At 58.5% G+C, this 22041-nt stretch overlaps 1 protein-coding gene across 1 annotated transcript in view; it reads right to left on the reverse strand.

Annotated features, from left to right (window-relative positions):
- Positions 1-17329: 17329 nt before the first annotated feature.
- Positions 17330-22041, reverse strand: part of Krt9 (keratin 9, type I) — a 6182-nt gene continuing 1470 nt past the window's right edge. Inside the window, exons 2-9 of the mRNA XM_005394410.2 lie at positions 21698-21780; positions 21450-21606; positions 21038-21199; positions 19889-20014; positions 19556-19779; positions 19076-19182; positions 18611-19045; positions 17330-17591 (exon numbers count right to left, since the gene is read on the reverse strand). Of these exons, the coding sequence (XP_005394467.1) occupies positions 17572-17591; positions 18611-19045; positions 19076-19182; positions 19556-19779; positions 19889-20014; positions 21038-21199; positions 21450-21606; positions 21698-21780 (1314 nt within the window). The 3' untranslated portion in view covers positions 17330-17571. The remainder of the gene's footprint in view (positions 17592-18610; positions 19046-19075; positions 19183-19555; positions 19780-19888; positions 20015-21037; positions 21200-21449; positions 21607-21697; positions 21781-22041) is intronic.

The raw sequence follows: 22041 nt of genomic DNA on the forward strand, positions 1-22041 counted from the left end.
GGGGAGGGGAGAGTCCAGCGCTGCGGGGACAGCGGCCGTCCAGTGCAATCAGCTGCCCCTGGGTGCCACATTCCACACCCGGGAAGCCAGGCCTGGGACGTGAGGAGGCTCAGGGTCCCCAGCACAGGGAGGGGCCCGCTGTCTGGAGCCAGGGGTCCTCACTTTCCTCTCCTCTCACCCTGTGCGGGGCCGTGTGGACCCCCGCCCTGCCTCTGGCTGCGGCCCCACCCCTGGGCAGATCCAGGAAAGAGGGAGGACAGGGTTGCAGGGCTGCCCAGAGGCCTGCTTGGCTGGCCACCAGGCTGGGTGGAGCCCCAGGCTGCCTCGGAGCCGCTGGTCACTGTGGAAAGGCTATTTCCTGAACAGAGGGAGCCCTTCTTTAGAATTTAGCAGACCTTTTGCAAAGGAAAAGTTGTTTTTTCAGTTTGAGGCAAACTCCCCCGAGCTGGCCTGAACAAGGGCTTCTGGACCTTTCTGTGCAGCACCTTCCAGCCACCTTTAGGGACAAGACCCTCCAAGCTGCCTGCCCAGCGGGGGAGGGGCCCTAGCGCTCATCGGGGGCCTCTCTGAGGAGGTGGCCCCAGGACGGAGCCCGGTAGAGTCCAGGGCCTGCGGATGGGGGGCAGAGTAGGGAGGGGGTTGAGCCCAGAAGGAAGCTGAGCCCCGCATTGGATGCAAACCTCGCAGTTAGGGGGAGGTACAGGAGACGAACCCCGGGCCAGGGCGGGGCACAAGAGCTCTGCAGCCTCACCTAGAGCTGGATTTAGTCCCCGGGGAAGGAGTTTGGAGCACAAGGCTCCCGGGTCCAGCCAGGACCTCCAGGACCCCATCCTGGAGCCGGCCTTGGAAAGAGTCCTGGCCGAACAAGTGCCCCTCTCCGAGTGTGTGCCCACGGTCTCCAGCCCCGAGGCCCCTGGAGGGAGGGGAGGACAAAGGCTCCTTTGTCCACCAGCTCTGCCCTCGGGGTCCCCACCTCGGGGTAAGGAGCAGGAAGAGACTGACCAGGACTGGCCTTTTCCACATTTTCTACAAAGCCTTGGTGATCCTTGGGCCTCTGGGGTGGGCCGGGAGTGTCTGTACCTTTCCAGTTCTGACTCAGCCCATCCCGGCAGCTCAAGGCCTTGGGGGAGGGCAGCAGGCCCGGCTGGCTTCCTGTAGGAGCCAGCTGGAGGGGCGGGGGGGGGGGGCGGGCAGGAGGTCTCTGGGAGCCCCAGAGGCAACGCCGAGTCCCAGAACCTCCCAGCTCCCACTGGTTGAAGCCGGCTGCGGGACGAGCGTTCACCAAACAGGAACTGCCTGGCCACAACGGGCCAGAGAGGAGACGCCTGCGCTCAGGGAGAGGGCAGCTGATGCCCAACCCCATGAGGGTCCCGGCAGCCGAGGCGCCCTTTGACCCTCAGACTGAAGGAAACTCTCCCCATCCCAAAGACTCATGCATACCAGGCATGAAGAGAGGAGGGAACCCCAGGCTCGCTCGGGCACCACTTCTGCCCCATGCCAGCCCCTGTCCTCAGCAAAGCACCCGAACAGCCGTCCCTGCCCCACACAGGGGGACCCCCAGACGTCTCCTCCCCTCCCCCAGCTCCTCCTGCCCAGCCCCCACCCCTCCAGGGGAAGGCCGAGGAGGGGGCTCCCTCTGCAGGCCTCGGGGCTCTGTCCCTGGGTCCAGGAAGTGGGGCCCACAGGAGCAGCTAGGAGTGGACGCCAGGGCCTAGAACTTCCTCCCGGCGGGGCCCATCTGCCTTGTTCCTGCCCTGGTCTTGACCTCGGGACATAGGGAGCATCTTCCCTCAGCGCCCCCAGATGAGAGACCAGGCTTGCACGCTACAGGACGGAGCACAGAGGTTTCCAGCTGTGCCCACCCGCCACCACCCCTGTGCTCACACGCATGTGCCTGCACATACACCTGTTCACGCTCACACTCACACCCAGACACCCCCGCACGCGTGTGCTGACACGCACACGTGTTCACACACCACACACCCATGCGCGTGTGTGCACACTCGGCGTGCGAGTGCATCGGCTCCCACTTGCACACTCACACGTGCACGCTCTCCGTCACCCAAAGCAGCGCTCTCCGGTCCCCAGCTTTCGGTGAGACTTGGCTTCAGCCCGGCGCTTTTGCCGGGCTCTGCCCATTTATGGGCCAGGGACAGGGGAGGCCCAGTGGGGACACCTGCAGCCCTGCTCAGCCTCAGGCGACCAGCGAGCTGGGGAAGAGGAGACCAACACTTCCAGCTCCTGTTTTTTGTTTTATTTTTTCTGGTACCGGGAATTGAACTCATGACCTTGCGCGTGCCAGGCAGGCACTGTGCCACTGAGCTAAATCCCCAGCCCACTTCCAGCTCCTGACTGCAGCGGGTGGCCAACCTGGGTCACAGAAGGGAGCCCATGTGGGTGAGCAGCAGGGCAGGCTGAAGAGGGGCCAAGCAGCCGCAGGAGCACCCGTAAGTGGTACAAGGTTGAGCCCTGGCTCTGACAGGTAGGGGACCCTCCACCAACAAAAAAGAACCCTGTGAGCATAGGCTGACGTGCAGACTCCCCATTCCCCTGGCTCTCCCTCTCTCTCTTTTTTTTTTTTTTTTTTTTTTTTTTTTTTTTATCTTTCTGAGACAGGGTCTCACTGTGCAGTTCAGGCTGGCCTTGAGCTCACTTTGTAGCCCAGGCTGGTCTCAAATTTGCAACAACCCTTTTGCTTCAGCCTCCCGAGTGCTGGGATTACGGGAGTGTGCCACCAGCACGCTGTGCACAAGAGTTTCATGAAACCTTCACAACCGCCATGCCGTGGAGACAGTCATCCCCAGCCACTGACTCAGAACCTGTGGGCCGCTTGCTTCTGCACAGTACGGGGCAGAGCTGGGTTTTGAGCCCAGGAGGTCTGGTCCCGCTCCAGGACTAAGCAGGGTGCCAAAGCAGAAACAGGCGGCAGTGGCTGCAGAGCTGCTTAGAATCACACACGGAGGCTGTGCACGTTGCACCCCAGGGTTGAATGCTCTTTTCCCGCAGAGGCTAATGAATTTCAAGCCAGGAAGTGACACACAAAGTGCCAGGCCAGTCAGACCGCCAGGCGCAGGGTGCCTACAGCTGGGAACACAAGGACTGTCACCCAGCCGGGGCCACCAGTGCCCCTTCACTCCTCCCTCTGCCACCTCGGTAATCCTAGCCTTGTCCCTGCAAGAACAAAGGACTGTGGGCCCCACCCTGTCCCCACCCAGAGCTGACCTCCCAGCCCCAGCTCCTTGTCCCCAGCCGCTCTGATCCAACCACTCCCTGCTCACAGACTCCACTCCGTGGCAGCCTGTCCTCTTTTTTTTTTTTTTTTTTTCTCCGGGACCAGGGATCGAACTCAGGACCTTGCGCTTGGCAGGCAGGCGCTTGCGCGGCTGAGCTACATCCCCGGCCCAGCAGCCTGTTCTCTAGGTCGGTGACTCTGCGTGGGGCCCTCACACCCCAAACACCAGTTCCTCAGGCCGGGGACGTAGCTCAAGGCCACAAGTGCCTGCCTGGCAAGTGGAAGGTCCTGAGTCTGATTTCTGGTACCAAAAATAAGTAAGTAAGTAAATAAAACACCAGTTCCTGAATCCCACGTCTGCGGATGAGCTGGCATCTTATCAGCGGTGACTCCAGGGCTCACTAAGGCTGGCCTGAAGCAGGAGGCCCACCGCACACCCCTGAGGAAACCACACAGCCGGTAGGAGGAAGGCTCCGCACCGAGTTCTGCCATTTCTACCTGGGGCCTTGGCTTCCATCAGGGCCTCAGTCTGCCCAGCTGCCGATTTACCAAGAACCGTTTGGGTCTGAGGTTTCATTCCTTTTGCAAGTGAGCAAGTCGTGCTGTCAGAGTCTCTTGGATCTGGGCAGAAGACTCGAGACCGCTGGGTCAGAGACAAGGAGCGGTAGTGCTCCCAGGACAGCAGGCTGCTTGAGCTTCCGGTTGGCGCTGAATCCTGGCAAGTCCCCTGGGGCAAATGCAAAGCTTGAGGCTGGCGCCTGCTGCATTGGCCAGGACGTGGCGGAGCCCCAGGCTTTGGGAAGCTCGAGCTTTGCCGACGGGCCTCCTCGGCAGTCCTGTCTGATCATCTCCCTAGAGAAATGCCGTCGTTATTTTGCAGAACAGTAAACTCCAGGTTCAAGGATACAGCTCAGCGGCACAAGCGCCTGCTTGGCAAGCGCAAGGTCCTGAGCTCGATTCCCGGTACCAAAAAAACCCTAAAAACAAAAACGAAAAAAAAGAACAGTAAACTCCAGCCCCTCTCCAGGTATCTCTACCTTCCAAGGCGGTTTGCTACGGGAACATCCTAAAGAGAGAGACCAGAGGAAACCGTCGCGGCCTCCGGTCTCCGCAAGAAAATTACTCGGATGTGCGAGAGACCTGACGCCAGCGGGAACATCAATGCTGACCTCTGTCGGGGTTATAAGCTTTCAATCGGATAACAGGAAAGCAAGTTCCTGGAAATATGAGGGCTCCTTACCGAGGAGATAAGATCCGGAGGCAAATAACTAGAGTCCAAGATGGAAAGTGATAAACGGGAGCCTCTTACGACACTTGTGTGAACAAGAAGGTGGAAAAACACTCTTACTGTGGACCAAAGGCTGAGATCTTCAGGATAGCTAAAGACTTCCTGCGACTATCTAAGATGCCGAGAACGCTACAGCCCTGGGACAAAGAAAAGTACGGGCAAACAGGTCCCCCAAAGGATGTACAAACCGCTTTTGTTTGCCAGCGCCGAAGACCTTCACACTGAGCGGCCTTCCCAGCCCCGTGTTTATTTTTTAATTATTTTGAGACAGGATCTCAATCAGTCACTAAGTTGCTCCATTTTTGTTTGTTTGTTTTTTGTTTTTTATCTTTTGAGACAGGATCTCATTATGCAGTTCGCGCTCGTCTTGAAATCACTTTGTAGCCCAGGCTGTAAGTTGCCCCATTTGGGCTCAGACTTTCAACCCTTCTGCCTCAGCCTCCCAGAGTGCTAGGATGATAGGTGTGTTCCCTCACGCCTGGCTGCAGATTACATTTAGCTGTATGAGATGTTCAACTTTACTCTCAAGAAGAGAAATGTAGATTTATGCCACCGTGAAATCTCCTGTTTTGTTTGTGGCACTGGTAAAGATGGGCAGGGTGGGCACCTAGTATCGGTTGGGAATATGGGGGACGCATTGCTGTTTATGGCAAAATCAGTACAGCTACGTGGACTTTAATTCCCCGTATCCCGCCTGACACCCGCAGTTCTCTCGTGGGTGTCTGACTCTGCCCATTGCTCCTTCGAAAGTGTGCAGAATGACACGATGCACGAGGATGCGCGTGCAGGATGCTATCTATAATAGCAAGAGACCAGAAATGCCTAAATATGTAGTGGAAGAGGGGCCCACTGCATATGGTTCCCATGGGAAAGATGTTCCACTACATGAAAAGGTGAGGTGAGGAGCAACACCCCGAGAAGCCCACACACGGGGTGGGCGTGGAAATGCACAGGGCTCTTCAGCAGGACACAGGAGAAAGGGGCGGCAGAGGGTGCTCGGGGGCAGCTGGACCCCGAGGATGGAGAAAGCCTGATGTTTTGTTGTGCAGTTAAATTCTGTGTGCTATCACACGTGTGCTACTCCTTCCGTGTGCACGTGCGTGTGTGTGCACCCATGGGCACAATACATTTGTGTCAAGCAAACAATCTTCACCGTTTAGGTCTGCAGAGGAGTTTGGACAGGGCGGGGCTGGGACCCAGGCTGCGCTCGGAAGGAGCTCACGGCCTCAGCCCTGCGCATCCGGTAGCTGCCAGTGGCCTCCTGAGTGTCCCCTGTCCGCCCAAGGCCAGGCCCCGGGGAAGTCACCCATTCCCTCCTCCCCTCCTAGGTGGGCGCTGAGCCGCGCCCTGTGCTGGGTGCAGAATACAGAGATGAAGGAGACGCAGGCCCGGCCCCGGCCAGCTCCCTGCAGCGCCTGAGAGGTAGTGAGGGCCAGGGAAACCATGGCAACAGTGACAAACAGAAGCTCAACAGTGTGGGAGGGAGTTGTGAGTAATAAGTGACCAGGTGGCCGGGGGTAACAGCTTGGCCTTTGAAATGAGCCATACCTGGTTGGAGGCACGGTCATTTAGCCTCCCTGTGACATGTAAGTGAGGGCCACACCCAGCGCAGCCAGGTGCAGCGCAGCGTGGTCTGCCGGGGACTCACAAGCCACCGCCGACCTTGTGGCCCGGTCACAGGAGGCCAGCACAGCCCCTCTCAGAGCCTCGGTTTCCTCCAGGTGGGACTAACAGCGCCAGCCCCAGAGGGTCTGCGGGGAAAACGCGCAAAGCACAGGGCGGCCGGGGCTGTGCCCCTCCTGTTCGTGTCCAACCCCGCCACACCTCCATGCCTCCTGCAGAATACCAGCCCCCCAAGGGTGCGAGCGTCTCCTGGGACTGTGTCACTTCCACGGCAGATTCTGCCGGTGGGTGGAGCCCAAGGTGACCGCACGGTGCTCAGGAGGAGGCAGCCAGGTCAGAGCGGGAGGTGAGACCGTGGGAGCAGAGGCAGGGGCCGCGCGGTGAAGAGGAGCTGGAAGGCAAGGAGGCCGGTTCCCTGCCCCGGGACGCGTGTGCGCAGCCGTCGCAGTTTCAGCCCCACGACCCGTGCCGGACTGTACCCGCCAGAGCTGTGTGCAGTGATCTGCCCGACTCTGTTTTGTTGTGCGGCCCTGGGGGATTGAACCCCGGGCCTCTGCGCTCAGTTACACTCCAAGCCTTTCTTTTTTGGAACAGGGTCTCGCTACATGGAGGGACAGCGGCATCGAGCCCGGCGCACGGGGAACTCTGCCTGCCTGCCTGTCTGCATGTCTGCCTAGGAGCATCCGCCCCCAGGGGCTCTGCTCTCCCCCAGGCCCCGGCTCCCAGCGGCACTCCCTGCTCCAGGCTGCCCGGGTGGGTGCGGCTGGCGGGGCGCCGGGCCTTCCTTCCCCTGGGACGTCCGCGCCTGGTGCTTCCACCCTCCCTCCTGCCCTGCCAGGTCGAGTGGGAGGGGGCGGGGGGAGTGAGTCACCCACACCCCCACCTCCAGGCTCAGAGGATTACCGATGTGCCAAAGCCATGTGGGCATGAGATAGGGTAAAAGTGATAAAAACAAGGCCACAAGGAGATGAGGAAAATCATGTTTTTAAAAAATAAAAACTGCAGCTTCAGGACACTCACCCAGTTTTTATTATTCTTATTATTTTATTTTCTCCCAGCGCATAATAAGCCTGGGCAATTCCCTTTCACCGACAAGTGGGCTCTGTGCTTCCCTTTTTACTTGCAAATGCTCCTCTCACGCCCGGGAATGACCGCCCTGTCAGCTGTCACCGTCCCCCTGTGAGGCGGCCATTGTCCCACCAGGGGCGGCACCATCTCCACCTCCCGGAGAGGACGCCGACTATAGATGTCAAATTGCACAGCTTTCCCCCGCCCCGGACCCTCGAGATGCCCAGCTCCCAATGCAGGGTGTCTCATTTCTCGGGGCACCTCACTCCCTCTTGAGTGCACCCTAAATCTCTGCCTCACAAACCCCTCCTGTGCCTCTCACCGAGGCATCCTGGGAGTCCTTCTTCTACCAGGAGAGTTGGCAAACCTGCGAACTTACTCTGCAAAATAAGGTCAGCTGCCTTATGTCAGCCTCAGGGAAACTTCTCTCCCCAGGCCAGCGGCTGATAAAACAGAGCCCTTTGTCCCCAGCCTGCCCAGACACTCCTTCCGCCGTGCAGGACGCGCCCCGCTGGGGCAGCTCAGCACCACGGCGCCCCCTGGAGGCCATGGGTACTGGCCACCTTGCAGCCGAGCGAGCTACTAAGCCCTGTGGCACCCTGACCCAGCCTGGTGCCCACCACACAAGGACCGCCCCGGGGAGCCGCGTGGGCCCCACGGAACTCCCTGGCCACCCCACGACGGCACAGGGGTATGGGAGGAAGACCCAGGAGGCTGGAGGAACAAACATTCCCAAGTATTTACTTTTTCTTGATGCTATGGGGAATGGTATTCTTTTTTTTTTTTTCTTTTTTGCTACAGGGTCTCACTATGCAGTTCAGGTTGGCCACTTTGTAGCCCAGGCTGGCCTCAAACTTGCAACGATCCTCCTGCCTCAGCCTCCCAAGTGCTGGGATGACAGGCGTGCGCCACCACCCCCGGCTGGAATGGTATTCTTTTCCTAATTTCTTTCTCACTTTTTTATGAGTGTGCAGGAATGCTATTGATTTTAGAGTGCTGATTTTGTATCCTACTACGCTGCTAAATTTGGTTCTTAATTCTAGGAGTCTTTTGGTGGAGCTTTTGGGGTCTTCTAGGTACAGGACCGTGACGTCTGCAAATAACGATAGTTTGGTTTCTTCCTTTCCTGCACACATCCCTTTTATCTCCTCTTGCCAATTGCTCTGGCTAATGTTTCAAGCACTGCGATGAACAGGAGTGGTGGTGGTGGACCCTTGTCTTGTTCCTGAGTCTCGGGGGAGGGTTTCAGCTTTTTCCCATGAATATACTGTTTGTCGGTGGTTTGCAGTAAGAGGCTTTTATCACACTGCAGCAAAGCCCTTTTGTATCTGTTTTCTTCGGGAATTTTAAAAATAGCCACAAGGGGCCGCTGCAGCCACAGCTGTGAGAAAACCGGGTGCAGGACAGGTAACAACGGCCCTGCCCCTGACCCAGGACCTGACCTGCTGGGTCACATGACTGTGGCATTGAGGGGGACCCTTGGGAGACAAAGCTGGGTACACCTGGGTAAACTTGGAGCTAATAACCAGCGGCACTTAGATGCATCCTTATATCCCCACAACAGTTTGTCCTTAGACAAATCACAGCACCTCTGTGAATCCCAGCTTCCCCGGGGACACACGACTGGGGGGACAGTCGGGAGCAGAAGCCACCTGTGGACCAGGGGGCTCCACCTTGCCCTCCCCACTGCCCTCAGCACACTCAGGAAATGAGGCCACAGCCCAGACGGAGGGGATCTCTCCCTCCCAGGTTGCCGGCTTCTCCCCAGCCTCTCGGGTGCAACAAGAACAAAAAGGGACAGAAGGGGACCCAGGGAAGGGCAAAGAGGACTCGGCTTTGCTGGCATTTGGGCCCAGGAGAAAACCAAAACACCTTCGCCCTGCAGCGGAGGGTGCTTGTGACACCAGGGACAATAGAGTGGCCCCGAGAGGAGGAGAAGGCTTGGAGACTCAAGGCTTGGTGTGTTTTTTATTAAGACGGATGAGCTTCAGAATCATAAATCAGCCAGGCATGGTGGTGCACACCTGTCATCCCAGCACTCAGGAGGCTGAGGAAGGAGGATCTCCAATTGTTCAAGGCCCACCTGGGCTCCACAGTGAATTCAAACCCAGCCTGAACTGCAGAGTGAGACCCTGCACTAAGAGAGGACCCCGACCCGGCTCAAGAAGACCCAGCTCTCAGTCCTCAGGGCACGGCGGCTCAGGCACAGTGAGCTAAGCCAGCCCTGACCCTTGGAAGCTGTGTGACCTTGGGCAAGTCCTTGAGCCTGTATGAGACTCAGTGTCCCAAGACCGTGAGATCTTCCTCCCGTCGTGGGCAGAGGAACTGGTGAAGCGGTAGCAGGTGCACCACGTCCAGGACCTCGCAGGAGCTCAGCCAATGCAAGTCGGGAAATGTGTCTGTGACATTTGCCATGTCGTCCTCACGCTTGGCTCGGGGGCACTGAGACATGGTCACGAGGACATCGTAGGGGCCAGGGTCTGGGGACGACGCCAGGCTGTGTCCTGATGGGTGACTGGGAGGAGATGCCCGAGCTGGGAGGCAGGGATGGAGACAGGTGGACCCTGAGAGGACACGTGTCCATCTGCAGCAGGGATGCTCCTGTCCTCGAGGCTCCCCGCCCTCTCCAGAGGGAGGAGCTGAGAAGGACACACTGGCCACCCTGGGCGACGCCCCCCAGGGGTCACCACATCCCACGGTGGGGTCTCGGCACACCTCATGGGCAAAGCCACCCGGGGCTTTCTCGGTGAGCTGCATCCCCAGCCCTTTGTATTTTTTTTATTTTGAGACAGAGTCTTGCTAAATCACTAAGACCCCGGGCTGGGCTTGAACTTTCAATCCTCCTTCCTCAGCTTCCCACGGGTTGGGATGACAGGTATGCAGCAGCATGCCTAACAAAAACTGTTTGTTTTGGGGTTCTTTGATGTATATGGCCATCCCAAGGGACACACACTGGAAAAATCCAGATGCTCCAAAAATTCAGGAAGAGGCTCCCGGTGAAACTATGGCAAAGGCAGTCCTGGGGCTAGCGCCACCCACTCACCCTCTCTCTGCCCCTTGAACTCCACTGTCCAGAAGGAGTTTGAGCTCCCTCTTCTCTGGGTTTACCCAAGGCACCCCCCGGGGCTGACAGAACAGAAGCCCCTGTGGGGAACCCCTGTGAGCAGTGACCACGAGGCGGGGAGGGAAGGAACCTGATTTCATTCACGTCTGGCCGGAGGGTGCTGGGAAATAGCTGGAGGGGGCTCCCCGGGCAGAGACCTTCCAGGGACAACGTCGAGGGTTTCCCAGGCCTGATTCAGTGAGGAGCTTGCCGGCTGGTCCCTTACTCCTTCTCTCCAACCACTTCACACACACACTCACACTCACACGCTCTCACACACACACACTCTCATGCACACACACTCTCTCACACACACTCTCATGCACACACACACATTCGCACACTCACACTCACATGCTCTCACACACACACTCACACATACGCACACATTCTCATGTACACATACACACACATATACTCTCATGCACACACTCACACACACTCACGCGTGAGCAGTCACACTCATGCTCACTCACACACTCACTTTCACACTCACACACATTCACACTCTCTCACACTCTCACACTCACACACACTGGGACCTCCAGGGAGGAAACCTGGTTCTCCTGTGGGAGAGAACAATTTCCAGGGCGCCCCCGCTGGTGGGGGCCTCCTCTCTGCTCTCCCGGAGCCTGGGGTTGTTTCAGCGGGCCTGAGGGACTCTGGGAGCAGGCTGCCCCGGCTCCTTTGGCGGTGAAGCCAGTTTCACTCTGCTCGTTTCCACTGGGATGTGGGTGGTGGTGGAAACACAGGGACTGGGTCAGGGGTCCAGGGGACACGGCCCGATGACCGTGATGAACTCCAGTGTTATCAGCAGCCCCCGCCCCTTGGAGGCCCAGTGGGGAACGACAGGAGCCCCCGTAGGGGGTAGCAGCAGGGATGCTGCCCAGGCCCCCACGGTTCCGCAGAGAAAGTGGGTGCTGGGAATTTGACTCACGAGGCTCCTAGCCCCAGCCTGTCTTAGTGAGCCAGAGCGGAAGCCACCGTTCCGGGGCCAGGGCTGGACCCAGAGAAAGACAGGGAGGACTGACACACCCGAGGGCAGACCACGGCCAGGGGCCCTCGGCAGGGCTCACTCAGCTCCTGGACGGACCCTCCCGCCCCCAGTGCCCCTCCCGCCCTGCAAGGGGCCCAGGAGGCCAGCCCCAGCTGCTCCGTTGTGGCACACTTGGTGTCACCTGCAGGCCTGCAGATGCGCTGCCCTGCCCGGGTCACCGTCCCCTCTCAACGCCAGCACGCCAACCCCGCAAGGACCAGACCTGGCCAGGGCGGCGCTCAGCGCTTCCCCCAAGGAATAGAGCCGGCCTCTGAGGCAGGGCCCCACATCCCGGGCTTCACAGAAAGGACTCGGCCAATCGTTGGCCCTGCATGAGATGCCACCACAGTTTCCCAGAAACAGGCCCGCCTGGCACAGAACCAGCCCTACGGGAGCACGGGGTGCTGAAGGGCCAGTGGCCTGGTGAAGGCGGCAGGGCCTCCTCCCGGGCTTCCACCCGCAGGGAGCTGGAAGGGGCCAACCTGCCTCCCCGCCGCCCTTGGGTCTCAGACTTGACTCTTTCTAGGGTTTGGTGGCTTCCTGCTTCGCTCCTGGAGGCTCCCTGCATTGACCAAAGTCTTTCAGCCGAGCTCCATCAACCACGTCTCAGTCGTGCCGAGGGCACGGGTGAAAAGTGTGGCCGGGCTGAGGGGAGAAGGGCAGGTCCCTGGGGCCCAGGGCGCGGCGTGGAGGACGGATGGTCAGGGGCCCTCAGGGAGACCAAAGCCCCGGAAGACAAATCGAGTGTCAGAACCAGTGACAGCGCAGAGGGGTTTTGGGGACTGTCTGGTCCAACGCCCTCATTGCTTGCTCATTTGTTTTGTTTTGTTTTGTTTTTTGAGACAGAATCTTGCTAAGACACTAAGTTGCCCAAGCTAGGCTTGAACTTAAAATCCTCCTGCCTCAGCCTCCACAAACGCTGGGACTACAAGGGGACAACTCATCACTTCAACAAGCTCAAAATGCCTTCTGAGGGACACTGACACCAGAGGTCTGACCTCAGAAAGAGTTAAAAATTGTTAGAGGCCAGACAGGCACGACGAAGCCAAACCAGCCTCCGTGCGGGGGACCGGGCAGGTGGCTGTGGCCCTCTGAGCCTTGGTTTCCTCGACCGTCAAGAGAAGCAACCAGTTATCTCATGTGGTGAGAAGTGAGCAAGATGACATACGGAACATCCTTGTCCCTGCCTGTCACAGGAAGTCCCCAAGACCACCCCAGCAGGGCCGGGAGACGCCTCAGCTCTCCACCAGTCCCCTCTGTCACGGAGGCGCCCACAGCATGGCCCAGCAACCCCTGGTCTGCATCTTGCCCCCCAGCACAGGTCTGGGCACCCAGGGGGACAGGGACATCGTGCTCTGTTCATGATCCATGTCAGCCCCTGGCAGAGACGAGGCACCGGTAAGTATTGTTGAATGAATGCATGATCGGAGGGAGGGGTTCAAATACGTGGGATTCCACAGGACTTTCCAGCCTGCACTCTCTCAGCTTCCGTGCTGGGTTGACAGCTGGTGGTCAACTTGTACCACCCAGCTGAAATGAACTGGCGTGGTGCTGGGTGTGGGAGCCCGCCTGAGGACTGGTGCCAGCAGCGTAAGGGGCAGACCTGGAGAAGGGAAGCTGCCGGGGAGCTGGTAGGGGGCTGTCAGTTCTCCTGGAGGAGCTTGGCGTGCTGGTTTTCCCGACAAACTCGGCTGTTCTCGCCGCCGAAGCAGCTCAGGACCTTGTTGTCCCTGGGAATGGCTGCGGTTCACTTTGAGGGAGCTCTGGTCCTCACTCTGAGCACCGCTTCCTGGCTCTGGAGGGGAAGACGGTGCACTGCTCAGAGTCCTGGAGAAGCTTGTCACACTGGCTTTCCTGATGTGGACTCGGCTGTCCTCACTGTCAGAGGACCTCACTGTTGCTGAGGACGGCTGTGGTACTTTTCAGGGGAGCTCTGGTCCTTGCTTTGACTGTCGCTTCCTGGCTCCAGTGCGGATCCCTCAGCCTGCGAGCACAGACCCTTCATCCCGCTGGCACAGACTTTCTAGCTTCCACCACTGACCTTGGGACCTTCCCAGTGCAGATCTGTGAATCAGGCCTGCGTGAGACATTGTCATGGGCTCTAGGCCTCTAGCTGGACTCATCGGGGGCATTGCTAGGGGCTCTAGGTCTTCAGCTGGACTCATGCAGGACATTGCCGTGGGGTCCCGGCCCTTGGCTGGACTCTTTGGGTCTTTAGCGCGTGGCCAGATTTCCTGCACTCTCTTTCTATACGACTGTTCGGGTGACTACTATAAAACAATTCTATAAACTACGTGTCCTGTATTGAACTGCTCCCCTTGCAGACCCCGACTACAACAGCTGCTCTCTGTCCTGTCTCTCCAGGTTTACTTTCTTCTTGTTGCTGGTTCATTTCCTTGCACTTCCTCGTGGGTTTCTTTTTTTTTTTTTTTTTTTTTTGTCTTTTTGAGACAGGGTGTCACTATGCAGTTCAGGCTGGCCTTGAACTCACTTTGTAGAACAGGCTAGCCTCGAACTCTCATGATCCTCCTGCCTCAGCCTCCCGAGTGCTGGGATTACAGGTGTGCACCACCACGCCTACCTCTCCTTTTGGGTTTCGTTAGAATTACCTCCGAGGCTCTGTTTGGTCTGAGGAGCGGAGAAGGGGTGGATTCTGCTACTGTCTGGGCCTGAGGCGGGGCGAGAACGTGGGAGCCCAAGGCCAGTGGACCAGCTGCAGCCTAGACAAGCAGGAGGCTTGGAGAGCGGAGCAGATCAAAGCACCCACAGTTCAGAAGCACCAGTCTTCGGAATAATGGGAGGTTGGGGCCGAAAGACTGTTGGGATGTTCGTAGCCTGTGCAGCAGTCATACCACACACACACACACACACACACACACACACACACACCCCGATACTTCTCGCTCACCATCCCTCCTTGTAGGGAGGAGGCCGAGGCCCCCGGAAGGAGTCTCCCTGTGCGGGGTCCTGTCCCACTGTCACTCTGTGAATGCTCGCCGCGTCCACGGAAGGTCGTCCGGACCAGCCACTGCCTGCGCAAGCGCTTGCACCTGTGTTCACTGGGGTTCAATATGCAATTGGGGGTCACACGGGAGAGGAAAAAAGCACCCACTTTGGAACCAGCCCAAACCGGAGTTCGATCTGTGTGGTTTTCCTTTTTTTTTTTTTTTTAACCATGCAGGTTCACAGTACACAGCGTTTGCATCCATCTAAGGGGCAGGTGTGTGCGCGTAACGCAGCTTGATTCTCTTCATCCCTCTCCCCTCCCTCCTCTCGGACCCCCTCCCCATCCGTCTCCCTGCAGCAGCAGTCTCCCTCAGAGTCTAACTACAGCGGCCTCCCCCGCCGCTACAAACTCCCTCCTAAACCCGCTCAACCCTAAAGCGAAACGAGTTTCCCTGTCCAGGACTGACGGAGGGTTGGACGGGTGGGTGCTGCTCTGACCGGAATGGGTACGCAAGCCGCCTTCCTCACATCCACCGTGTGGCCCAGCCTCTCTCCCTCACGCCCACCTCCCGCTAGCGTGTCCTTGCCGGTGCAGCGGGCTCCATGGCCCCCCTGCTCAGCAGTTGTGTGGTCCTCTGAGCAAGTCATCTCATCGGGGATCCACGAAACACCCCGAGCCCCGCCTGGCACGCAGTAAGTGCTGGGGAAAAGCCAGCGCCTGGCCCTCCCTCCTGCAGACAGTCGTCCCTGCCCCTGGTCACTCAGCTCCCCGGAGAGGAGTCCCCCCAGCGCCTGTGCCTCCCGGAGCTCCTTCGCGAAAGGCTGCCCCTGCGCACGTGCCTGGGCGTCCCTGCCCGGTGTCCGGGAGCTGTGAACCCGCCACAGCCGGACCCGCGTCCTCGCCTTCCACCCCAGCCGCCTCCTGCTTTCCCGTCTCCGCGGTGACAGCAGCACTCACCCAGGTCCTCAGGCAGAAGACCCAGAGTCCCCGCCCCCTCTCCTCCTGAAGGCGCCTCCTCCCGGCTGCACCTCCCGGCTCGGAGCCGCCACCACTGTCTAGATTCCCTGGCCCCCGTTGACGGGTCCCGTGCCGCCAGCGTTGCCCCATGCCGGTCCCCGGTGGCTGCCTCTTCTCCTCGGAGCCCCGGTTGGTCTGGCCATCAGTGCTAGCCGCTGTCCCGGCTCCCGAGCATTCGCTCTCACCCAGACAGACGCCGTGCAGTTGTTCCGGGCCGGCAGCACTCTGAAGCCCCCTCCCGAGCAGTGCGCTCGGGTGTCCAGGCCCTTCCGTGCCCCGGCTTCTGCCGGGTTCTGTGACCCCAGGGTGAATGCCCGTCCCTTACTGCAGCCGAGGGGTCCTCAGGGTGGAGCCGGGCATCCTCTTCCGCCGCTGGGCGGGTGCTTCAGTCCCCATCTCGTGACAATCAAGGTCGGTGCTTGGGACCTGACTTCGCGCAATCTCTCTGCAATCCCCTTGGGTTCGCGTCTCACGGAGTGCGGGGAGGAAGGGCACGTACTCAGGGCCAGGAATCGCGGGGACCTCCCCAGGATCCCACCTACCACAGAGTCCCCTGGAGCCCGGCAGGTCTGGGACCGTGGGGGGGGTACCGGGTCCCGGGAGGCCGTCGTGCAGGGGGCGTGGCTGTCTGAAGCAGCCCCGTGGGAGGGCTCGCAGGCAGAGTCTCCAGAGACAGCCAGCGTGGTACCTGAGAAGCCCCGGGGGCTCTTGGGAGGGAGCAAGAGTTGAGATGACTCCAGCCCTGGCTGTGAGCCTTAGGGACAAAAGCAGAACAGAGAGAAGCTGTCACTGCCGAGCCCCATTAGGAGTGCAGATTCTTGAGTAAATTATTGTGGTTTTAGGCCTGTACGCTTTGGGATGGTGTGTTAGTCAGCTTCCGATAATTGTGAGAAAATATCGTAAGTAAACAACTAAAAACGAGGGAATTTTGCCAGGTGTGATGGAGCACACCTGTAATCCCAGCACTCAGGAGGCTGAAGCAGGCAGATCCCAAGTCAGAAGCCAGCCTGGGTGACGTGTCAACACCCTGTCTCAGAAAGAAAAATGAGTTTCAAGCCCAATGAGAATCCTCAGAGAATCTTGTGGAATGGCGGGCTGGGGATTTAGCTCAGTGGCACAGCACCTGCCTGGCAAGCACAAGGTCATGAGTTCGACTCCAAAAACAAAACAAAACAAAAAAAATAATAAGAATCTTGTGGAATGTTCTTTACCTTGTTTCACCTTATTTATGCCAATATTTTTCACCATCCACAAGAGCTTCGGAAGCATAGACCCCATCATTTTTGTCTGGTTTTCCTCCATAGTGAGCGCATGACCTGCAACGGACTTGCCGAACAGGACTTTGCCGCTCCTTACCCAAGAGGAGGAGTCTCACTCCCCGGCTCTGGAGCCTGCGCTGAGTTGCGAGCATCCTGGGCCAACGCTATGCTGCCAAAGCGACTGCCCTGCCCTAGGCCCCGGGAGGCCTTCCCTGGGACCTGGCTCGAGCTGCTGGCTGGAGCCCGAGCATCACACGGCCTGTTGGTTTCCAGGCCCCAGCCAGCTTCCAGCCAACTGCAGAGACAGAACCACTGCCTGCCCCGCGGCTGACCGGACACCGAAGGAAACCAGAGCCGCCCGCTCAAGGCCCAGCTGCAAGCAACGAGCCAATTCATGATGATTTTAAGCCGCTAAATTGTGAGTTGCTTTGGTACAAACAAAGGTTAACTTCTGGCTGACATTTCCTTATGCGTTTATTTGGCTCCCTTGGGCCTCCCTTCTTACACAACACGTCCACAAGACAGGGCTGTAATTTGTATGTCTCGATGCCAGCGGCTTGAACCACCAGTGGTACACGCATGACTGTCCCATCGGGTGGCCTGGGACAGCCCCATGGGGCGGGGGAAATCACACAGGTATCACAGGCGGTTCAAACCAGCAGGAGTATGTTAATCCCAAAGGACAAACAGTCGAAGTCCAAGTTTGATTTGCAATAGGAAAGGTTTATTTGGAAATCAAGATCAGAAAGAGAGTAGGGTCACCCAGGGGCCACCCAGGGGAAGAGACAGCTCCCCAACCTCGAGGGCATCAAAGCCCAGCAAGGAAGGGAGCCAACGGATGGCCAGTGGCTCAATGCCACATCAGTCCAGCCCCACAGGGGCACCAACGCTGGTGGCCGGTCAGGCCTGATGGCAGGGCGCAGGAAGCAAGCGCACCTGGAGTCTGCCCGCCTGGGGGGTGGTCGGCTGGCGCTGGGTGGGGAAAGTCGGCAGGGGCTCTAGTATCGTAGCTGGTGGCCTGTGGAGAGCGGGAAGGAGATGAGATAAAGAGGGGACCTCAAGCAGGGACTTCCCCGAAAAGATGGAGAGACCGAGCAAGGAGCCTGGGGAATCTCGACATGGAAGGACCAGGAGGTCACCCGCTGCCTGGCTCCACCCGTTCTGTCCCTCGGGGCAGCTCCTCCACATCCCGCTGCTCTGTTAGTAGATTTCTTGGACACTGAGAGGAAGATGGCCCCTGCCACACCCCTACATGCAAACCCACGGCTCTGCAGTGCCACCGACACACAAAGCACCCCAGACACTGTGTAGAAGGACAGTCCTCAGGCATGTCCCCGCACCCCCGCCTCTCACGACAATTTCATGTCAAATTTTTGCTTTATACAATTCAGTGAAGGCGTGGGAAAATTTCCCGACCTGGAGCCCGCCCCACCGGCTTGTCTCTTTCCCGATTTTAGATCGTCACAGGCGTTAGAGGTGTCCCCTTCCCTATGTCACACAGTGCTGTCCCAGCCAGCCACGGACCAAACCTGTGGGCGCTGTTTCCCCTGAACTGTACCAGCCCAGCTCTGCTGCCCCCAGGACAGAAAATCCCAGCCTGGGAGCCCACGGAACTGAGTCCTTTCAGTAAGTTCCTCATTCTCTCTCCTTTGCTGGGCCCTCATAAAAATGACAGCGTGGGCTGCAGGGGGAGAGCTACACTGTACCACACAATTTTCAGCCCATCTCCTAGTCCTCTGAGACCCGGGCCGTGTGTAGAGTTGAACCTAACCTCATCCAAGGCTGCCAGAGCAGTGATCACTTCAGAACCAAGGGTGGGTCTATAGCACCATGCCAGGGACCTCCCTGAAATGAGCTCGTCCCAATGTGCATTCCCCAGAGAGGTGCAAAGATACACTAACAGGGTGGCCAAGCACACATAAGGCCTTGATTCAATCCTAGGGTGCAAATAAATAAATAAATAAATGTGGGCTTGACTATTCCCTTACCCCATAACCTAGAGCCATGCCCCTCAGCACAGCCCAGACCACTTCTTACCTTGTACATCATCACAGTCCTCAGGTTTTGAGGAGGACTGGGACTGGGACGGTCTTCCACTTCCTCCCTTAGATCCACTTCCTCCACCATAGCTGCCTCCACTTCCTCCATGGCCGCCTCCACTTCCTCCACTATGGCCACCTCCACTTCCTCCTCCAGAACTACTTCCTCCTCCGTAGCTGCCCCCACTTCCTCCCTTAGACCCACTTCCTCCACCATGGCTGCCTCCACTTCCTCCACCATGGCTGCCTCCACTTCCTCCACCATGGCTGCCTCCACTTCCTCCTCCAGAACTACTTCCTCCACCATGGCTGCCTCCCCTTCCTCCTCCAGAACTACTTCCTCCACCATGGCTGCCTCCCCTTCCTCCTCCAGAACTACTTCCTCCACCATAGCTGCCTCCACTTCCTCCACCATGGCTGCCTCCACTTCCTCCTCCAGAACTACTTCCTCCACCATAGCTACCTCCACTTCCTCCACCATAGCTGCCCCCACTTCCTCCTCTAGACCAACTTCCTCCTTGTCTTCCTTTGCTACTTCCAAAGCCAATTTGTCCAGCTCCAGAAGAGTCACTGGAAAAGGAAGAAGACACAGAGATAAAATGAGTAGTCCCCACATGCATATCGAAGGATGGCCCTGGACAGGATCAGGACTCAACTGTGACTCTTCCCAGTCCTGGCAGGCAGCAGACAGAGACTGGGATGGCACCACAACCCACAGCAAGGAGCCTCCAGCTGGGACCATGGCACCTTCCCCTCCCTGGAGCTGGGGCCGCCCCTTCTCCCGTGGTCCCCGCCCTCCTTTTCCAAGGCCCCACGCCCCTGCCGTGTCTCCACAAGATGAAGACGTCCCCAGTCATCAGACCCTTGCCACAGAGCTTGCCTATCCAGAGGGACAAAAGGCCTGGGGATTCCTAAAGGGCTCCACAGAGTCCTGGGGACCTACAAGTCCTCCTGGCCGCCCTCAAGGAGGCTGCGGTAGGTGTTGATCTCCTGCTCCAGCCGCATCTTGATGCTCAGCAGGTTGCTGTACTCCAGATTCTGGCACTCGATCTCGCCCCGGACCTGGGCAAGCTGCTCCTCCACACTACTGATTTGCTGCTGCATCTCCTGCAGCAGGATGTAGTAGCGGTTCTTCGTGTCCTCCAGGGCCTTCTCCAGGGCTGATTTCTAGGGGGCAAGAGAAAGCTTTAAGAAGGACGTTCCCGCCTGGGTCCTCTCCTTCCCACCCAGCCTCGCAGAGCACGCCCAGGGAGGGCTCCGCGGCAGCACTACCCACCGTGCTGAGCTGAGTCTGCAGCTCGACCTCCAACTCCTGCACGCTGTGCCTGAGCTGGGTCGCCTCCTTGGTGTTCTTCTCCATCTCTTGACCACTACTTGTCACCTCCTGTTCGATATGGGTCATCTGCAAACCCAAAGGCTCAGTGAGGACCAGGCAGGGCCAGGAGCTTGAAACAGCAAGACTCTGCCTCACCCTAGAGATCTTCCCTCCAAGGCTGGGGCAGAGCCCAACCCAAGGACCTGCCGAGCTCTGGGTCCCTCCAGCAGGGCAGCCGTCCAGTTCTCTCAGCACGCCTTTCCTTCTCAGCAGAGCTCCAAGACCCTTCACACCAAGCCGCCAGTTTAAAATTCCTCCCTACCATCTTACACACACACACAAACACGCCCCAGACCACGCCGTCGTGTCCAAGGCTCCTTGCCAAGCTCTAAGGACCCACGGAGGAAGACAGCAACCGGGGAGCTGAGACAGAATGGGAGGCACACTGTGTCCCTCTACCAGAGCTCTACACCGTGTCAGCACTCAGCTCTGTCCACACACTGATGAACTGTGAGCTCCCCAAGAGTTGCAACCTTATTTGATTCATGTCTGAAAGGTCAGCGCTCCCCCAAAAACTGGCACTGAGAAAGTCCTCTAAAACTGAATGAAGGAATGAGTACAGAAAGAAGGAAGGGAAGGGAAGGGGGAGGGAGAGAAGGAGGGAAGGAAGGAAGGGGGAAGGAAGGCAGAGAGGGAGGAAGGGAGGGAGGGAGGGAGGGAGGAAGGGAGGAAGGGGGAAGGAGGGAAGGAAGGAAGGAAGAAGGGGGAAGGACGGAGGGAGGGAGGAAGGGAGGAAAAGAGGAAGGAGAGAAGGAAGGGAGAAGGAAGAAAGGAAGGAAAGGGGAAGGAGGGAAGGAAGGAAGGAAGGAAGGAAGGAAGGAAGGAAGGGGGAAAGAGGGAAGGAAGGAAGGAGGGGGGAAGGAGAGAAGGAAGGGAGGGGGCAAGAAGGTGGATAGATGCCATCTTTTGGAGGATGGGTGGGCCCCGCAGCACCGAGGGGCGCAGAGCTGGGAAGAAGAAGGGTGGGGGAAGGGAAGGAGGGGGTGCAGGCCTGGAGGACGCGTGGTGAACAGCGGGCACAGGGTGGCACGGGCCGCCCGCCCTGCTCACCTGGGACTCATAGCGTTCCTCGATCTCCTTCCGGTTCCTGGAGATGAGCTGCTCGTAGTCCTGGCGCATGTCGTTGAGGATCTGGGTGAGGTCTCTGCTGGGGGCAACGTTGATCTCCACATTGACGTCCCCACCGCTCTGCCCGGTCAGCTGGCTCATCTCCTGCCGAGGCAGAAGGGGAGGTCAGGTCAGGGAGGGTCCTTCCTCCCCCACTGCAGCTCTCTCCCACCAGTCCCTCAGGCTACAAAAAGGGACACAGGTGTGAAATCAAAGCCCAGCCACTGGTACAGACAGTGCCGAAGAGGGGCTGGGAGTGTCCTCCGGAGAAAGGGAGAGGGTGCCCTTCAGGCCCCTGCTGCCTCTGCTCGCCTGCCCCTCCTTGGACCTGACAGTCACAGCAGCAGGAGCGTACCTCCTGGTGGTTCTTCTTGAGGGCCTGCATCTCGTCCTGCAGAGACTCGTACTGTATCTCCAAGTCGGACTTCTCCATGTTCAGATTCTCCAGCACCCGCTGCAGACCATTGATGTCAGCATCCACCGACTGCCCCAAAGACCGCTCCATCTCGTACCTACAGACCAGCCAGGGCAGGCGGTGATCAGCAGAGGCCTCCAGAGGGCTGCGCGGCGGGGGAGATAGGGAGGGCCTGGGGTCAGACTCACTTAACCCTGAAGTCATCCAGTGTCATTCGAGTGTTGTCGATATCCAGGAGAGTTTTGTTATTGCCCACTGTCAGGTGCAGAATCTGAGCAAGAAAAGATGGCTTAAAACTGGTCCCCTTCCTGTGATCCACTGCGGGGAGGGGCAATGGCAAAGGCGGGGAGAATCCCCCCCAGAAAGGTGTCCAAGAGGAGTTCCCAACAGTGCGTATGCGGCCCAGACCCAGACCCCTTCCCAGCCTTCAGCAAACAAGCTCAAGTGTGGGTGGGTGCGGAATGATGGATGGATGGGTAGATGGATGCATGGCTGGGTGGATGGATGGATGGATGGATGGATGGATGGATGG

The sequence above is a fragment of the Chinchilla lanigera genome, unplaced genomic scaffold (genome assembly GCF_000276665.1).
Source record: "Chinchilla lanigera isolate Chin_1 unplaced genomic scaffold, ChiLan1.0 scaffold00050, whole genome shotgun sequence".
NCBI classification, from domain to species: Eukaryota; Metazoa; Chordata; class Mammalia; order Rodentia; family Chinchillidae; genus Chinchilla; species Chinchilla lanigera.